Source organism: Phalacrocorax carbo, chromosome 1 (assembly GCF_963921805.1).
Source record: "Phalacrocorax carbo chromosome 1, bPhaCar2.1, whole genome shotgun sequence".
NCBI lineage: Eukaryota > Metazoa > Chordata > Aves > Suliformes > Phalacrocoracidae > Phalacrocorax > Phalacrocorax carbo.
This window is the reverse complement of record NC_087513.1, coordinates 34,611,370-34,625,174: the sequence shown is the minus strand read 5'-3', so window position 1 is coordinate 34,625,174 and position 13,805 is coordinate 34,611,370. Positions and strand designations below refer to the sequence as shown.

The 13,805-nt window shown below is 36.4% G+C and overlaps 1 protein-coding gene across 4 annotated transcripts in view; it reads left to right on the top strand.

Annotated features, from left to right (window-relative positions):
- SCAF11 (SR-related CTD associated factor 11) overlaps positions 1-13,805 on the top strand; it is a 48,335-nt gene that overhangs the window by 15,273 nt on the left and 19,257 nt on the right. For 2 of the 4 annotated variants that reach the window (XM_064448285.1, XM_064448296.1), the window contains exons 2-5: positions 1,390-1,468; positions 2,315-2,469; positions 11,731-11,808; positions 13,530-13,627. In XM_064448285.1, the coding sequence (XP_064304355.1) occupies positions 1,408-1,468; positions 2,315-2,469; positions 11,731-11,808; positions 13,530-13,627 (392 nt within the window). In that variant the 5' untranslated portion in view covers positions 1,390-1,407. Of the gene's footprint in view, positions 1-1,389; positions 1,469-2,314; positions 2,470-11,730; positions 11,809-12,611; positions 12,736-13,529; positions 13,628-13,805 lie in introns of those variants that run through there. The other 2 variants (XM_064448306.1, XM_064448313.1) reach the window with 2 other exon arrangements.

Sequence of the window (13,805 nt, the reverse complement as noted above, 5' to 3'; positions counted from 1 at the left end):
CTGTTTGTGTTTGAGACTCAGATCAGAGTTCTGCTTTCTTGGATTGCCTAAGAAAGCAAGTAGTGTGTTATGTGATGGGCATTTATAGGGGCACTTCTTTTCTCAGTAATAAGAAATGATCATTAAAACACTTCCTGCTTCCAAGATCAAGCAATAAAGACTTGATCAGAAGATAAGTTTTGGGAGGCAAATTCCATCTCTCCCCTCCTGGATATCCAGGTGATAGAGGGAAACCAGTGTAGTTCATAAGTAAAATATGAGGAAGGTTTAGTTGAGGGGTGTGATTGTGGCATTCTCAGCTCTAGCCTGTTTTCTAGCAAAGGCATTAAAGATTAAGGGGTTTGAAGCCTTGGTCAGTTTGCATCAGGTTTGAATGCTTAAGTAGCAAATCTTGGTGATTTCTGATTTCTTCAAAAACTTTGCAAAGTTTTAATTTATCCTTTTAAATAATAATTTTAAAAGCTTTATATAATTCCGAAGAAAACTGCTGGTACCTCTAGGGCTGTTGGGTTGGAGCTTTAGGTTCTTATACCATCTCTGCTGTAGGTACAGGAGCTTGAAATGTGGGAGATTCAGTCCTTGGTGTAGATAATTTTTTTCTTTTTTTCCAAGTGTGTTTCATTCTGCATGTAGTAGGTAAGCCTCCAAATAACGTACACTTACTGTTTCTTATGCAAGATGAAATCCTTTCAGCCTATATGGTGTGGATCACAAGGTTACCCTCTATCCATTTTATTCTTATTTCATAATGCTTCTTTGGAGAAAGTTAAAACGTGCATCCTCCCCATTCATGATACTCCACTGCACTTGTGTTTGTCACCTGTCCCTTGTTCGGTACAACTTTCCCTGCATTTTTCGTCTGAGTGCCAGTAGTCCTAACTGTATGACAAAAGGAAGAAGCAAGCAAGTGTAAACTGCTTTCATTTTTCTCACTTGCCTCTGCTACAGTCATGCTAGGTGTGGAAAGCAACTTACTCTTCTGGTGCTTGTGTGTTTAATTTTGTTGCTTCAGCCATTTGTGAAGGGCCGTTTATAGTTGTTAGTTACTGCAGCGTTAGGTGGTGTGGTTTGCATAGAAACTTAGCAATACATTTAACTTTTTTTAAAAAAAGCACCATTGGTGGTCTTAAAACACTGCAAAAAATTTGCATTTGTTGAACAGAAACACTTTTCAAGTTGGAAGTATCAGTTGCTAGACAGCACTAATGGTGCTCATAAATTGCAAACAGATTGTAGGTTATCTGTAACTCTTAATGTCACTTGTTTCTACTCTACAAAGGTATAATGAAATGGAGAGCACTGGAGAACACTTGTTAAATCCATAGTGGTAATTTTTATTTCCAAGTTGCAATCTAAATAAACCGTGTAAACTGTTTCTATGTTTTCCAGACTACATTTTGTAAGAAGATGAAGAACAGAAAGCAGTGTATTCAAGATACTGAGGGTCAGAAGCATGAAGACATGGAAGGTAAAGTCTGTGTGTGTGAAAATGCTCAAGTACATTATTCAGGTTCAAGCTGTGAAGGTCAGATTTTAAATTTGCTTTCCCAGTTAGTATTCTGCTTTTTTTGAAAGAAGTTGTGTAAACATAACTACTCTCTGAGCATAATATTTTTTTTTGGTCTGTGGGGTCCCCAAATCCTTTCCTGTCTCTTCTGTTTTTAACTTGTTGAATTCTAGTGGCAGAACAAAAATGAAGATCTCAACTGTTTTTCAGAAAAATAATTAATTTAGAGTAGAATTCCTTGAAGAATTATTGCATTTTCATATTCTGAAAACAACTCCTACCTTTAACAAAACTGGGAGCATGTTTTTATTCATTGTACTTGATTAGGTAAATATTTGAGAATGTTCAGATAAGAGTTCTAAGACTGGAAAACTAAAATAAAGGTAGACCATGTGTATATAACATAATGAATATAGAATATGCTGCTCTAATTTATTTCATGAAGCGATAGTGCAAACATCCAAGGAGAGGGAACTCCGGAGAGCAATGTCTAAATGACTACATGGCCAATAGCAAACACTGTGTGATGCTTTCCTTATTTAAATAGGACTAGAGCTAACTTTCCTTTGTTTTAATGGCAAATATTGGTACAGTAGTCTATGAAACACGTTGTGTAGTATTTTTCACGTGAAAAACATTCTTTTAACTATTCCTCTGGCCAATGTCTTGACTGTGTTAGACCTAAAAACTTGATTAATTTGCTTTTAACTACAGAAAATTGTATCTTATTGCCTTATTAGTCAAATCTACAAGGACTTTGTTTCAAAAACCATCAAAAGTTCTAAGTGTCAATGTTAATAATGCCAGGTGAAGAAAATGAAGAAAACTGTTCCTGTTCTACTTTATCATATGACGGTGACACATGCCCCATCTGTCTGAACTGCCTTCTAGAACAAGAGATTGGCTTTCCTGAGAACTGCAGTCATACCTTCTGCATGACCTGTATTCTTAAATGGGCTGAGGTAAGATTGAGAACCACGGTGTGTGTTTATTTTTCAGTAAAATCTATTGCATCTAATACCTACAGATTTTTTTTAAATGAAAATTAAGTTATGCATTCTGACTTTGCACAGAAGTGTTTCAATGACCAGTTTATAAATAAAGTACTTAGGGTGTCCAGTGAAAGAAGACAGACTTACTAATGGTTACTAGAGGTTAGGGATCAGTGAAAAAATGGTGTTGGCTGTTTGGAAGATCAGACAGTATTATGTGCATGTCATAATATTGCAGTGTCATTAGCTTAATCTTACTTTGTTATCCCTTATGCTGTTTGGTCCCAGCCCAGTTGATAGTAGGACAATATGTTTTCATGTTAGTCTACAAAATAAGTCTGATAAGACCTAGTTTTCTAACTCTAAAGATAATTCAGCTAACAGGTTTAGTGCTATTCTGAATTTAAATTTTTTACTTTAATTATGGCTATCATTCAATCTATGTCAATACATTTGTAGATAGCTCTGGAACCTTAACCAAGAATTTGTTCAACAAGAGATTTTTCTTTATTTTGTTCTATTTAGTCCCTTTTTCCTCACATATGCTCCGTAATCATTGCATTAAATCTTCAGTGTCTTTACCTTTCCTGTAACTTTTTCAGTTGTCAATATCAAACACCAAATTAGAATTGCTTTGTACTGTATTACGGGGGATGCTCAAATGAGATGCTGCTTTTTGTCCTGCTGTGCACTTGAATAGGGTACCCATTGTAGTAGAGATCACTACTTGGTTTCTTTGCAATAGCTTTCTGTTGAAGTAAACGATTTTTGTTTCAGTACATCTTATAGAAGGTTGGTATCACTTATGCATGTATATATAAAATATACTTATGCATTATTTTTAAATCACTATATTTTTTACCTTAATTTTTGTGTTACTACTGAAGGCAAACTAACACAAATCACTTCTGAAGATTTTGTATGAACTTCAGACTATTAAAAAAAGGTTATTAGATGTAACTTTGTTTAGGTTCACAAACCAGATAATAAACTAAGTCTCATGTTGCCAGATTTTCTGTTCCGCAAATGATTAATTGCAGTGTTTTTATTTATAAGGGAACAGGAAATTCTCATCCACAATTTTATCCTGACTTCCCTGGCTGGTTGTTATAATGGCAGTTGAAAGGCAATAAATAGTGACATGCACAGGGAAGCAGTACAGTAGATGGAGGGCTTGCTGCTGGATTTGAATTTGTTCCCGTTGTCTAACAGATGCTTTTAAGTCCAATGAGGAAGGGAAGTTTTCTTGTTTTAAGGAGGCAAATGAACAATACAACATTTTTCTTGTCATGTCAAATATTTAATTTATTTTTGCACAAAGTACTATCCAGATAGAATAAAAGCAACTTATGCTCTTAAGAGCTTAGAGGTGAAGTAGATGTGATCCCATAAAAATGGTGGGGGGTTGTTTTTAAAGCTACGTAAGGTTTCTATTGTTTCGTTCCGTTAGTGACATCTGATGGATAAAACCAAGCAGCCTGCCTTTCTTTGAGGATACTTGACTGTTGGACCTGTTGAGTTAATGAAACTGCATTGCCTAATCTAGTAGTTTTAATTAAAAGTAAAGGGGAAAAAAGAGTCTTGAAAACTGGATGACAGATGTTCAGAGGCTTCAGCTGTGAGAAGCAGATGAGGTTTTGTAGCTTGGAATGATAGAAACATCATAAGCACGTGGCCATTTGAAGCATGCTGATGCCATGTGGGGTTTGTGTCTGCTATTAATACTTAGTAAGGAAATTTTTTTGCCTTTTTTTTTTTTGAGAAGTGTTACATAAGGTTTAGCTTTCTTTGCTAGTTCTTGGTTGATCATAACTAATGAAAACTAAATAATTGACAAGTAGTCAAATTTAAGTCACTCTGAATATTGACGATATAAAAATCATCTGCTCTTTTAAAAACATGCTACCAGATTCTGTTTAAATATTAAGTTTTATACATATATACATTATACATAATATTTATACCCAATTTTTATTTGGTATAAATAAATTGGTTTTAAAAACACTGTTTTCCTGTTTAAGTGCTGGAGAATATAAAAATTGAGATGATGATTATTGAGTGAAATTTACTAAATATTTCTTAACTGAAAGTTAAGAGTTCTTTAAGTTCGAAGATTAAGTTCAACTTAACTGAAATCTAGAAAAAAAAGCCTAATGTTTACATTACTTGAAGTGCTCTTTGTCTGTCTGCAGTGACAGACACTTGAAGGCTTTGCCAGCAGTCTGTTCAAGTTGGGTATTTCCTCTATCTCTGTGTTGCACCTAGACTGCAAAATATAACAGGATTAACTACTTCTTTAAATGGCTCTTTTCAAATTGTACAAAATAATTGTTTTTCTGAGAGGTTATGTCTTATATATATATATATAACTGTGTAGTCTAATTAAAATCAGGGTAGTTTAGGCAGACAGTAAGAGTTTGTTTACCATTTGCTCCCTGTTCTATCCATGGGAGATTTTCAACATTGCAGCTGCAGTTAAGTGTCCTGAACCAGCAGGTTTTCTGTCTGCAAGCAGCAGACGGCACTGTGAAGGTCTCTTTAAGGGCAGGGAGAGAGAGACTGTAGATAGATATACATGAACTTAAAAGCAATATATAAAAATTGCTTTAAGATAGTATCTTCTGGTTCATTCCATCAAGGGCTAGAAAGGGATAGGAAATTTGCCACAAAACATCTAATATATTAGATCCTGCTACCTAATTCTGAGCATTTAGTTTCAAAATTAAGTAGCATTACAGCTGAGTCAGTGCTGTATTTTCTTTCCCTTTGAGGAAAAGTGTCCCAGCTCCTAGAAGACAAATGAGGGATAGACCAGAATCCCCACTAAGAAACTAGTCTTTGGATTAACTTGTTTTTAAATGCCCCTTAAATTGTTCTGCTCTCTTTGGCTCTGTTTAATGTAGTTAATTGTGGCATCTGAAAGCATTGCTGTGCACTAAATTGAGTTGCCTACACTATTAAACTCTCCCATATTATTAGATTGTCTTCTTGTGTGCCTTTGGCCATGCTAACCAGTGCTCTTCCAAGAGTTGCTGGGCTGCACTGGGCAGGCAGACTGTTGGGGACTGTTTTCAGTAGGCATGCAAAGATTAGCGGAGATGTCATTCATCCTGCGCTAGCTGTCAGCTGCTTCTGCAAACCAACATTGTGTAACTGACCAATGGAGACTTTCAAGCTTGAGACTTTGTATTTCAGTGAAGCTATGTTGGAAGATCATAAAAAGTAAAAGGCACAAATCTGGAGCTGAGGTTATCGGACACACCCTTCAATGGGAGTGCTAAAGGGTAGTGTGAGGGATTGCTTTCAGTATGAAGAACATCATGTACATGGTAACATTATTCTACACACATGCCAAAGCTCCCTCTTTGTTTATTGTTCTGTGTGTAGGGAAAAAAAGGAGGGGGAGGGGACCAACAACAAACCACAAACAAAAAAAAGCCCATCTAGAGTCTTCAAACACTGTCGGTACTGATGTGTTACACCAAGGGAAGTAATTACGTTACACATTTCTCTTGTCTGCAATACCACTAGTAGATTAAAACTAGTTGGGTCAAAACTAAATTTTTTAACATTGTTTTTCTGGTACGCTTATATTTTGTATTTCTCTTGGCAAGCGTGTATGTTCTAGTTCATAATAGTCAGTTCTAATGATCAGTTTATAATAATCAGTTACAACAATCAGTTCTAATGTGAAGAGAGGTTAACTAGGTACCTACAGCAAGCAGATACGTGAAGTAGCCAGAGCCACCTCAGCTAAGACAACTGCTTTAGCAGCAATAGTATCTTGCCTGCATGCATGAGAAGAAAACTCTACTTTTTTGTATTCTATTGGAAGAAAACAAGTTTACATTAGAGGAGACAAATATTTACTCTGCTTTACTGTAGGCTTTTTAACTTCTGCTCTTCATAGTGCTAATAAATATACTGGAGATTTCTGTCCTTGCCCTTCTATTAATTTGTATTATGAACCATCACGAGAGAAGAGTGCTAAAGAAAAGATTCAGTGTGTTATCTGCATTGTCACAATGATTGTGTAAGAGACATTGATTTCAGTGACCTTCCCCTAGTAAACTTATATGTCTCAGTCTCTGCACCTGGTGTCCCTCATTCATTTTGCCTCATCTGGAGGATTTGAAAGTGGAGTACATTCAGCTGTAAATTCTCCAGAGCATTGGGGCATATTCAGGTAGACCCTGTGCTGTATCAGTGGTTGGCTTAGTAACTAAGCAGTTGGCACAAAGAGCTGTCTTGTGTTACGTTTCTAGCAGATGTTCTGTTCTTAGGGTATTGTTTCCTTTGTGCTAGTATAAGGTTTGGATCATTGATTATGTAGAGTATACTGAACATGTATATTCTTCTGAGGGTAGAGAGAGTTACCTGTATGGTAACTGGAGTTCTTAATGTGATTCTTTCTGATCTGGATTTCTTTTGTCCTAAAGGATATAGGAAGGAATCAGCTTATGTGGCAACGAGCTCCACAGTGATCTGCAATACAGAGCACTGTGGGCAGGGTTAAGATTACATTCATGAACAAAATAAATGGTGTGTTCAAAGAAACATTAAACCTAAAAACCAAAAATCAATAAAATAAACTTCTTGTTAAAGTGGGTCCAAGGTAATGAATGTATACTTCAGACAATGCATCTGAGAACTGCTGCATGGAAAGCTGTATTAATCAAATTCTTCCAGAAAATCTGGACTTCAGATACCTTTTATCAAATTACATTTCTCTTTGTAGTATACAGTTTTTCTTGGCATATTTCCCTGCTTAAGCAGGGCAGTTGGACAAGATGACCTCCAGAGGTCCCTTCCAACCTTAACCGTTTTGTGATTCTGTGATTTATCAAGTAGTTGCATGCAGCAGCTTATGAATGTTAATGTTGTTAAAGTGCAGTGCAAAAGTCTGTGTTTTTGAGTTTGACTTCAATTCTTGCAATAATATAATGTCGAAGGAAGTACAGTGACACATATGGCAGCATTCTTATCACAGAGTTCACAGATCCTCACAAATAATGAATTATTTCATCCCTTCCTAAAGGCAGCCACCATTCCAACAGAACTCGTCAACACTTTATGGCAATTTTGGATTGGAAGTTAAGGACTAGCCAAATACATGATGTAGGCAGAGAGAAGACAGCTCTCTAGAATTGTGACTGTTAGCTGTTGAGATTAGAACCTCTGTTCTTACACACTGTGTATCTATACTATCCATGAACGGTACCTCCAAAAAAACCCAAACTATCATGTCCTGTCACAAATAGTACTTTCCTAGAGCATTCAAAAACTTTAAATGTACTTGCTTTTTTAAAAGTAGACTGAAATAAAAGTAATCCTGAGTATTTACATGCTTCTAGAAACGAGTGCATTTTCTGATGTCTTCCTCCTTTCATCAAAATGTGGAGAGGTGTTTATCACTACGTGTGTTGTTAGTCTCCCTTTTCACTGAAGTTAGAGGCAGAACTGTGGGATTTTCAGTGTACTATTACTACCAGGTGGAGTGAAATATACAGACATTACTTTTACAATCTAAACCTCACCCATAGGCCTGAATTCAGTTATGAGAATCTGGTATTATTTGTGTTGCCTAACAGGTTCCCTAATAAAGAAGCAGTAAGGAGTGCAGGATCATGTTTCTTTTTGGATCAGCTTTTCAATACAGTAGTTGAAGAACAGACTTTATTATGGGCCACTTGAAGGAAAAAAATAAAAATTATAGGGGAAGGGATTTACTGCAGCAACTTTAATTCCATACATCTTGTTACTACTTGTTTTGAGACTTCATAACATGGAAGTTGATGAGATGAGGATATCTGCCAAAGTTATTTTATCAGACAAATATGTTTTGGGTTTAGCTTGCACCTATTGGTATAGCTTCCTGAAAATTCCCAGCTGGAATATAGTAACTGCTTCAACCATTTGTCTAGCTCACTCTGTTAAATGCTGTTTGAAGTGGCACAGTTAAAATAAGGGGCATTTTCTCCTTGAGTTTAAAGATCACAGTTGTGTGGTGCTGTGGCAGCTACAGGAATATTGAACATGAAGTTATGCCTGTGGAGCTAAAGCAAGATTTTTCTAGAGGGCTGTCAGAAAAAAAACCCAAATAAAATATAATGAAATTAGTTTTTGGAAAACTTAGGAACAAGCACATGCATGCTCACGGATAGTTTTTCAGGGGTTGCAGACTTCATGAACGCTAATTTTATGAAGAGAATTCTCCTGATATCACAGGATATGTGAAAGAATGAATCATTTCAGAGTTACCAGTTTTGACATGAAATCTATGAGTAGTTTTGTGCGGAGAGTAAAACAAAGACGTTTTGAAGTGTGCTGAGTTACTATTCTGTGTTTTTTGAAGAAAAGTAAAGCAACTCACAAATACCAGCTGTGAGTTTCTAATTATTTTGATGATTACATTAAATACTACATGTTCTGATTTCTAAACAGCTATGTTAAAGGAAGCTATTGTATGAATTTGTAGTTATAAGGTTGTGATCCATCCCACACCCCTCCTCCCTTGTGCACAATAAAAGTGATAGCTGCTGCTTGGACTCATTCCATCTCAATGGCTTTTTTTCTTGTTTTAAGTATTTTTCCCTGCAAAGGACAGTGCACATTCACTATTCCATATCATGCTACCTGAACAGAAGCCTCAGAAGAGAAGAGTTGCAAACTTGCCTTGAATGAAAGGAGACTCAACACATTATTTGGTTGCTAAACCACCTTCTCAAAAAAGAGGAAAGATGAGTAAAAGGCCACCACTCCTCGTGGCTGCTTCTTGCAAAACTGTAGCCAGCTTCTTTTACTCTCGCTCCTTTCTACAGCACAAATTTAGTCTTGCTGTTGGGAAAAGGGACAGGGCAAATTTTATTTTTTTCTTCCATTCCTACTTTAAAGCCTTGTTCTTATGTGTTCACAGACAGATGGGAGCTCGTGCATATTTAGATGGAAGTGTTACATAGATGAAATAACCTCTAGCCTTTTTTCAGGGCTACCCAACAATTGTACTGCCCTGTGGGGCGTGGGGGTGCACATGGAACTGTCCTGTCTTTACTAGAATGAGATTTGTTGCGAACTATCAGATAATGCTAGGGCTACGAAAAGCAACTGAGTAGCAGTGGAAAGAGCATCTGCTGTTTCTGAACATATCTGAACCTAACGGTAGCTTTTGATTCTTCCAGAATGTTTTCTTCTTTTTCTACTACTGTGTATACTGTATATAATGGTTAAACATTTGTCCAGAAGAATTGAACATAACTGACCGTTTTTCTGGTGGAGCAAATACATTTCTCATTTGGATTGCTGCTGGTAACACATAGTATTCTATGATACTTCATTGCAATTAATAAACATAACTTACTGTGACTTAAACTTGGGAACGTAACTTAATATTGTAAATCTAACGTAGAAACAGATTGTGTTCTTGGAGAAACTTAATTTTCAGCGAAGGTAAATCCTGAAATGAGACTGAAAATGGCTAAGAAAATTAACTTCCTCCTACCTATCTTTGACAGTCTGGTATATCTAAGAATCAAAGTATTTACCTCGAAGTCTGCAGCTGTTTCAACAGTTACAGTGCATTGCATACTATCAAATATCCCACTTGAACAATACACTGCTATGTTACTGTGGGTTAGCTTTATGTTGACTACAGGACAAAAACTGTCTTCGTGATCTGAGTCCTTAGGGAACTGGCTTGATTACCCAATTGCTTTTCCTAACCAAGGCCATGATGCTGCAGGGAACAATGGTATCCCCCAACAGGGCTAAGTTTTTAGTTAGGATAAAATACCAGAGCATCAAAAGGAAAGGTAATGGCTTTAACTTACGTTGTTGTTGAACAACTTGTTCATGAACTACCCTTGGGGTTTTTGGTTTTGTTTGGTGGGTTTTTTTAAATCAGTCTAACTTTGTTCTGTCTACTTCAATTGAAATCAGAAGCTGCCTGAGTGCACAGGGTTTGGGGGCTGCATAGGTGAAAAAGAAGCTGAGCACTCTTTGAAACTGAGAAAAGAACAGAATGAACTGGAAAATGAAAAGCCCCAATGAAAAGACAAGAATGAAGTTCACCACTGAATTTCAGGGCAGAGTTCATACGCAAGTTATTCATAGCTGCTTATACAATTCTAATACTGCATCTTGCTTGCATAAATAAAGTGTAATACCCTGATAGTTCTCTGAAGGGCAGAAATTGCATGCCTCTTAAGGGCATACAGTTCACATACTGGTTCTTGTTCAGTGGATGAATTGGGGCTGGAGACTAGGTGTGGGTTTTTTCTTTGCTTTAGAAGAGTTCTGAATTAAGCCCGTGAAGGCCAGTGGGGTGGGGGTGGGCAGGGAAAGGGAGGACAAAAAAAACCCCACAACAAACAAACAAAACCCACCAAACCCCCCACAAACACATACAGAATTAAAATGAATAAACAGTTCTCTAGCAGCAGAAATTAATATCTAATGTGGATTTCTCTGAAAGCTGATTTACCACATGATCCAGTTGGGTGGAACTTCGGTTGAAGCTTGCCTGTGCCATGGTTAATAACATTTTATTGTTCTCTCTTCCATGTGTGCATGTTACCTGATGTAGTGCAGCTTGAATAAGAGGGCATTTAGGTGATTGGGGAAAAAAACAATTAAATGTATACTTCCATCAAACTGTAGGGTAAAATAAGCTGCTTCTGTTCGATTCTCTTGCAGAGCGATTTGTAAAACTTTTGTCTTAAATGTGGGAATCTAGTGTCTCTGCTGACGGCAGAAAAGAGAGATGTCAAACAGATATGCAAGATGGGGAGAGGTGTTACCCTGTTTGATGTTGGTCTTCTCAGTTTTATGTTTTGGGGGACATGGCCCAACACACTTTCTCTTGAAAAGAACATTAAGAAATAAAATGTTAGAACAATAAGAAACAAAAGGGACATTTTTGTACTGGTATAAAATCAGAGTTACCTAACACGGACTAAAAAAATGTAGCTAACTTGATGTAAAATGCCTTTCCTGTTTTGAACACAGCTTCTGAGTTACATCCTTGTTTTCTTTAGATTTTCCCCTAAGGAGCAATCTACTTACATGAAACAAAATACTTACTCTATGGAAAATGTGTACAAATATATTCTTACTGTGAACAAGTTGTAATTTTGTGTATTTCTGTAAGCTACTATAACAGTTAATAAAAGTATAGAAAATTGAGAATTCTCTTAACTTAGTACAAATTTTGTAATAATGAAAATAATTTTTCAGACACAGGCTTCATGTCCTATCGATCGCAGACCATTTCAAGCAGTATGCAGGCTTGATGCATTAGAAAAGCATGTAAAGGTAACTTCCAGACTTATTTTCTTAAATAACTTAAGATGTAGGAACACCCAAGTTATGCTGCAGCGTTTTATTCATATGTCTGTGTTTAAATAAGCTTTCCTAATGAAATAATTGTTGCTTTAATGTTACTATTACATATTTGAGGCTAGGAATTACTCTTAATTATTTTTTCAAAGCAAGTGTTTACAGTAATAATAATCACAAAGCTGCTATTGCTGCTTTAATAGTATCTTTAAGCATTCCTGATATATCCAAGAATAGAAGTATAGTAATTGGTCTCATAGTGTTTTTTAACTAGGTTTTGTAAACAAGTGCTATATCAATTAGCATGCTGTCTTGCCTTATTGTGCTTTTTAGCTGAGGTGAATCTTGTACATTCACAACCTCCAATTCACAGACAATAACACATGAAGGCAAGAGGAAACAATGAATGCTAAGCCTTGTTCAACCTAAATTTCTGATTATTTTTTTTTTACGTTTTCAGCTCTTTTGAATAATACTGCTCTGGAGAGTAGTTTATCGAGTAGGAAAATAAAACCTAAATCTGATAGGTGATCTTGATAATTTATATAGAAGGGTGCTGATAATTCTGTGTGCACTTTTGAAATTCTGTGGTGAAGTTATGGTTATAACTAAGTCCTAAGCTGTTGGGTTTGCATTTTGCTGTATATCGAAAACAGGCTCCCACTATCCATTTCTTGTGCTTCTGGAGGCCCAGGTAGTCAACTGCAAAGGAACCAGACTGACAGCCACCGATACCTCCTTCTCATAGAAAACCTTGCTAGCATATTTTATTTTCTTTATTTCTAAGGAATCAAGGAAGCAGCTGAAACAAGATAAACTGGAGTTTTCATTTGGAAGAGTCTAAAGGCTGTATCAAAATACAGTTTGAAAGGTTCTTTGTTTGTAGAGCTACAGTGTAAACAGGTGGGCAGAGAACAAGGGTCCTGCTCTGAAAAAAGCCACTGGAGCAGTAGGGATCGATGGAATGTGTACCGAGAAATGCTGACATGGTGGTCAATATTAGCAGGGGCGCTGTCAGGCCATTGGCAGCTTTTCCTTTGTGATATTCATAATTAGAATGTTAACGGCATAAGGAGTTGCATATAAAGCCAAGATTCTAGAATGAAGAAATACAGACTAATGCAAACAATTGCAATGTAGCCTTTGAAGTAACTTCATAGTATGTAATAAAACTTGTATTGCTTTCTTAGAATTTTAAAGGTGTGGGGAAAAAAAAACAATGTTATATGAAAAACCTAAGTTATTTTACTGTAGAGGAAAATTGCGTGTTTTGTAATTATGAGGAAGCATTTGAAATTGAGTAGTAGTTCGGCGTTGTCCCAGGCTGAACCTGGTGTATTCAGATGAACTGACTTAGTTTAAAAAACTTAGCTTCTAAATTCTCAGTGGAAGGTAGTGCATAGCTTTGAGATACTTGCCTCTGCAGCCTGAATGTTCAGGGATTTTTGGTCTTGTGGAATTAGTATGCATCTCTGGCATAGCCAATATACTTGTCAGGGTGGGATGGGTTTTTTCCCATTTCATGAAAGACAAATGAAAAAAATTTTAGATCTGCAAACTATGAGATTAAAGAGGTAATGATTTCAAGTCCTTCTGTTTGAGCTTATTTTCTCTGTAGACCTTAAGAGTCTTTGAATGTATTTAAAGTCCATGTGTACTGAGATTCTAGGTTGGATTGACTTTATTTTTCAATACAGGTTCAGGTTAAAAGACAGCTAAGGAGAAAGGAAGAGGAGGAAAACTGTGCTTGCAATAAGGGAAAATACAGCCATGCAAGGATGAGAAGTTTTGTGAGGTTGGTTGTCCACTTAATTTCAAGCCTTCTAATTGGAACATTCAAAATATAATTTCAACTGTTTTAAAACACCAGTGGTAGTTTAGCTTTACTTTTATCACAATAGCAAGCAAGAAGTAAGGAGCAGTGTATTTCTTGCATTGAGCTCTGTGAAAGTTGCATTTTTCAAGGAATTCTG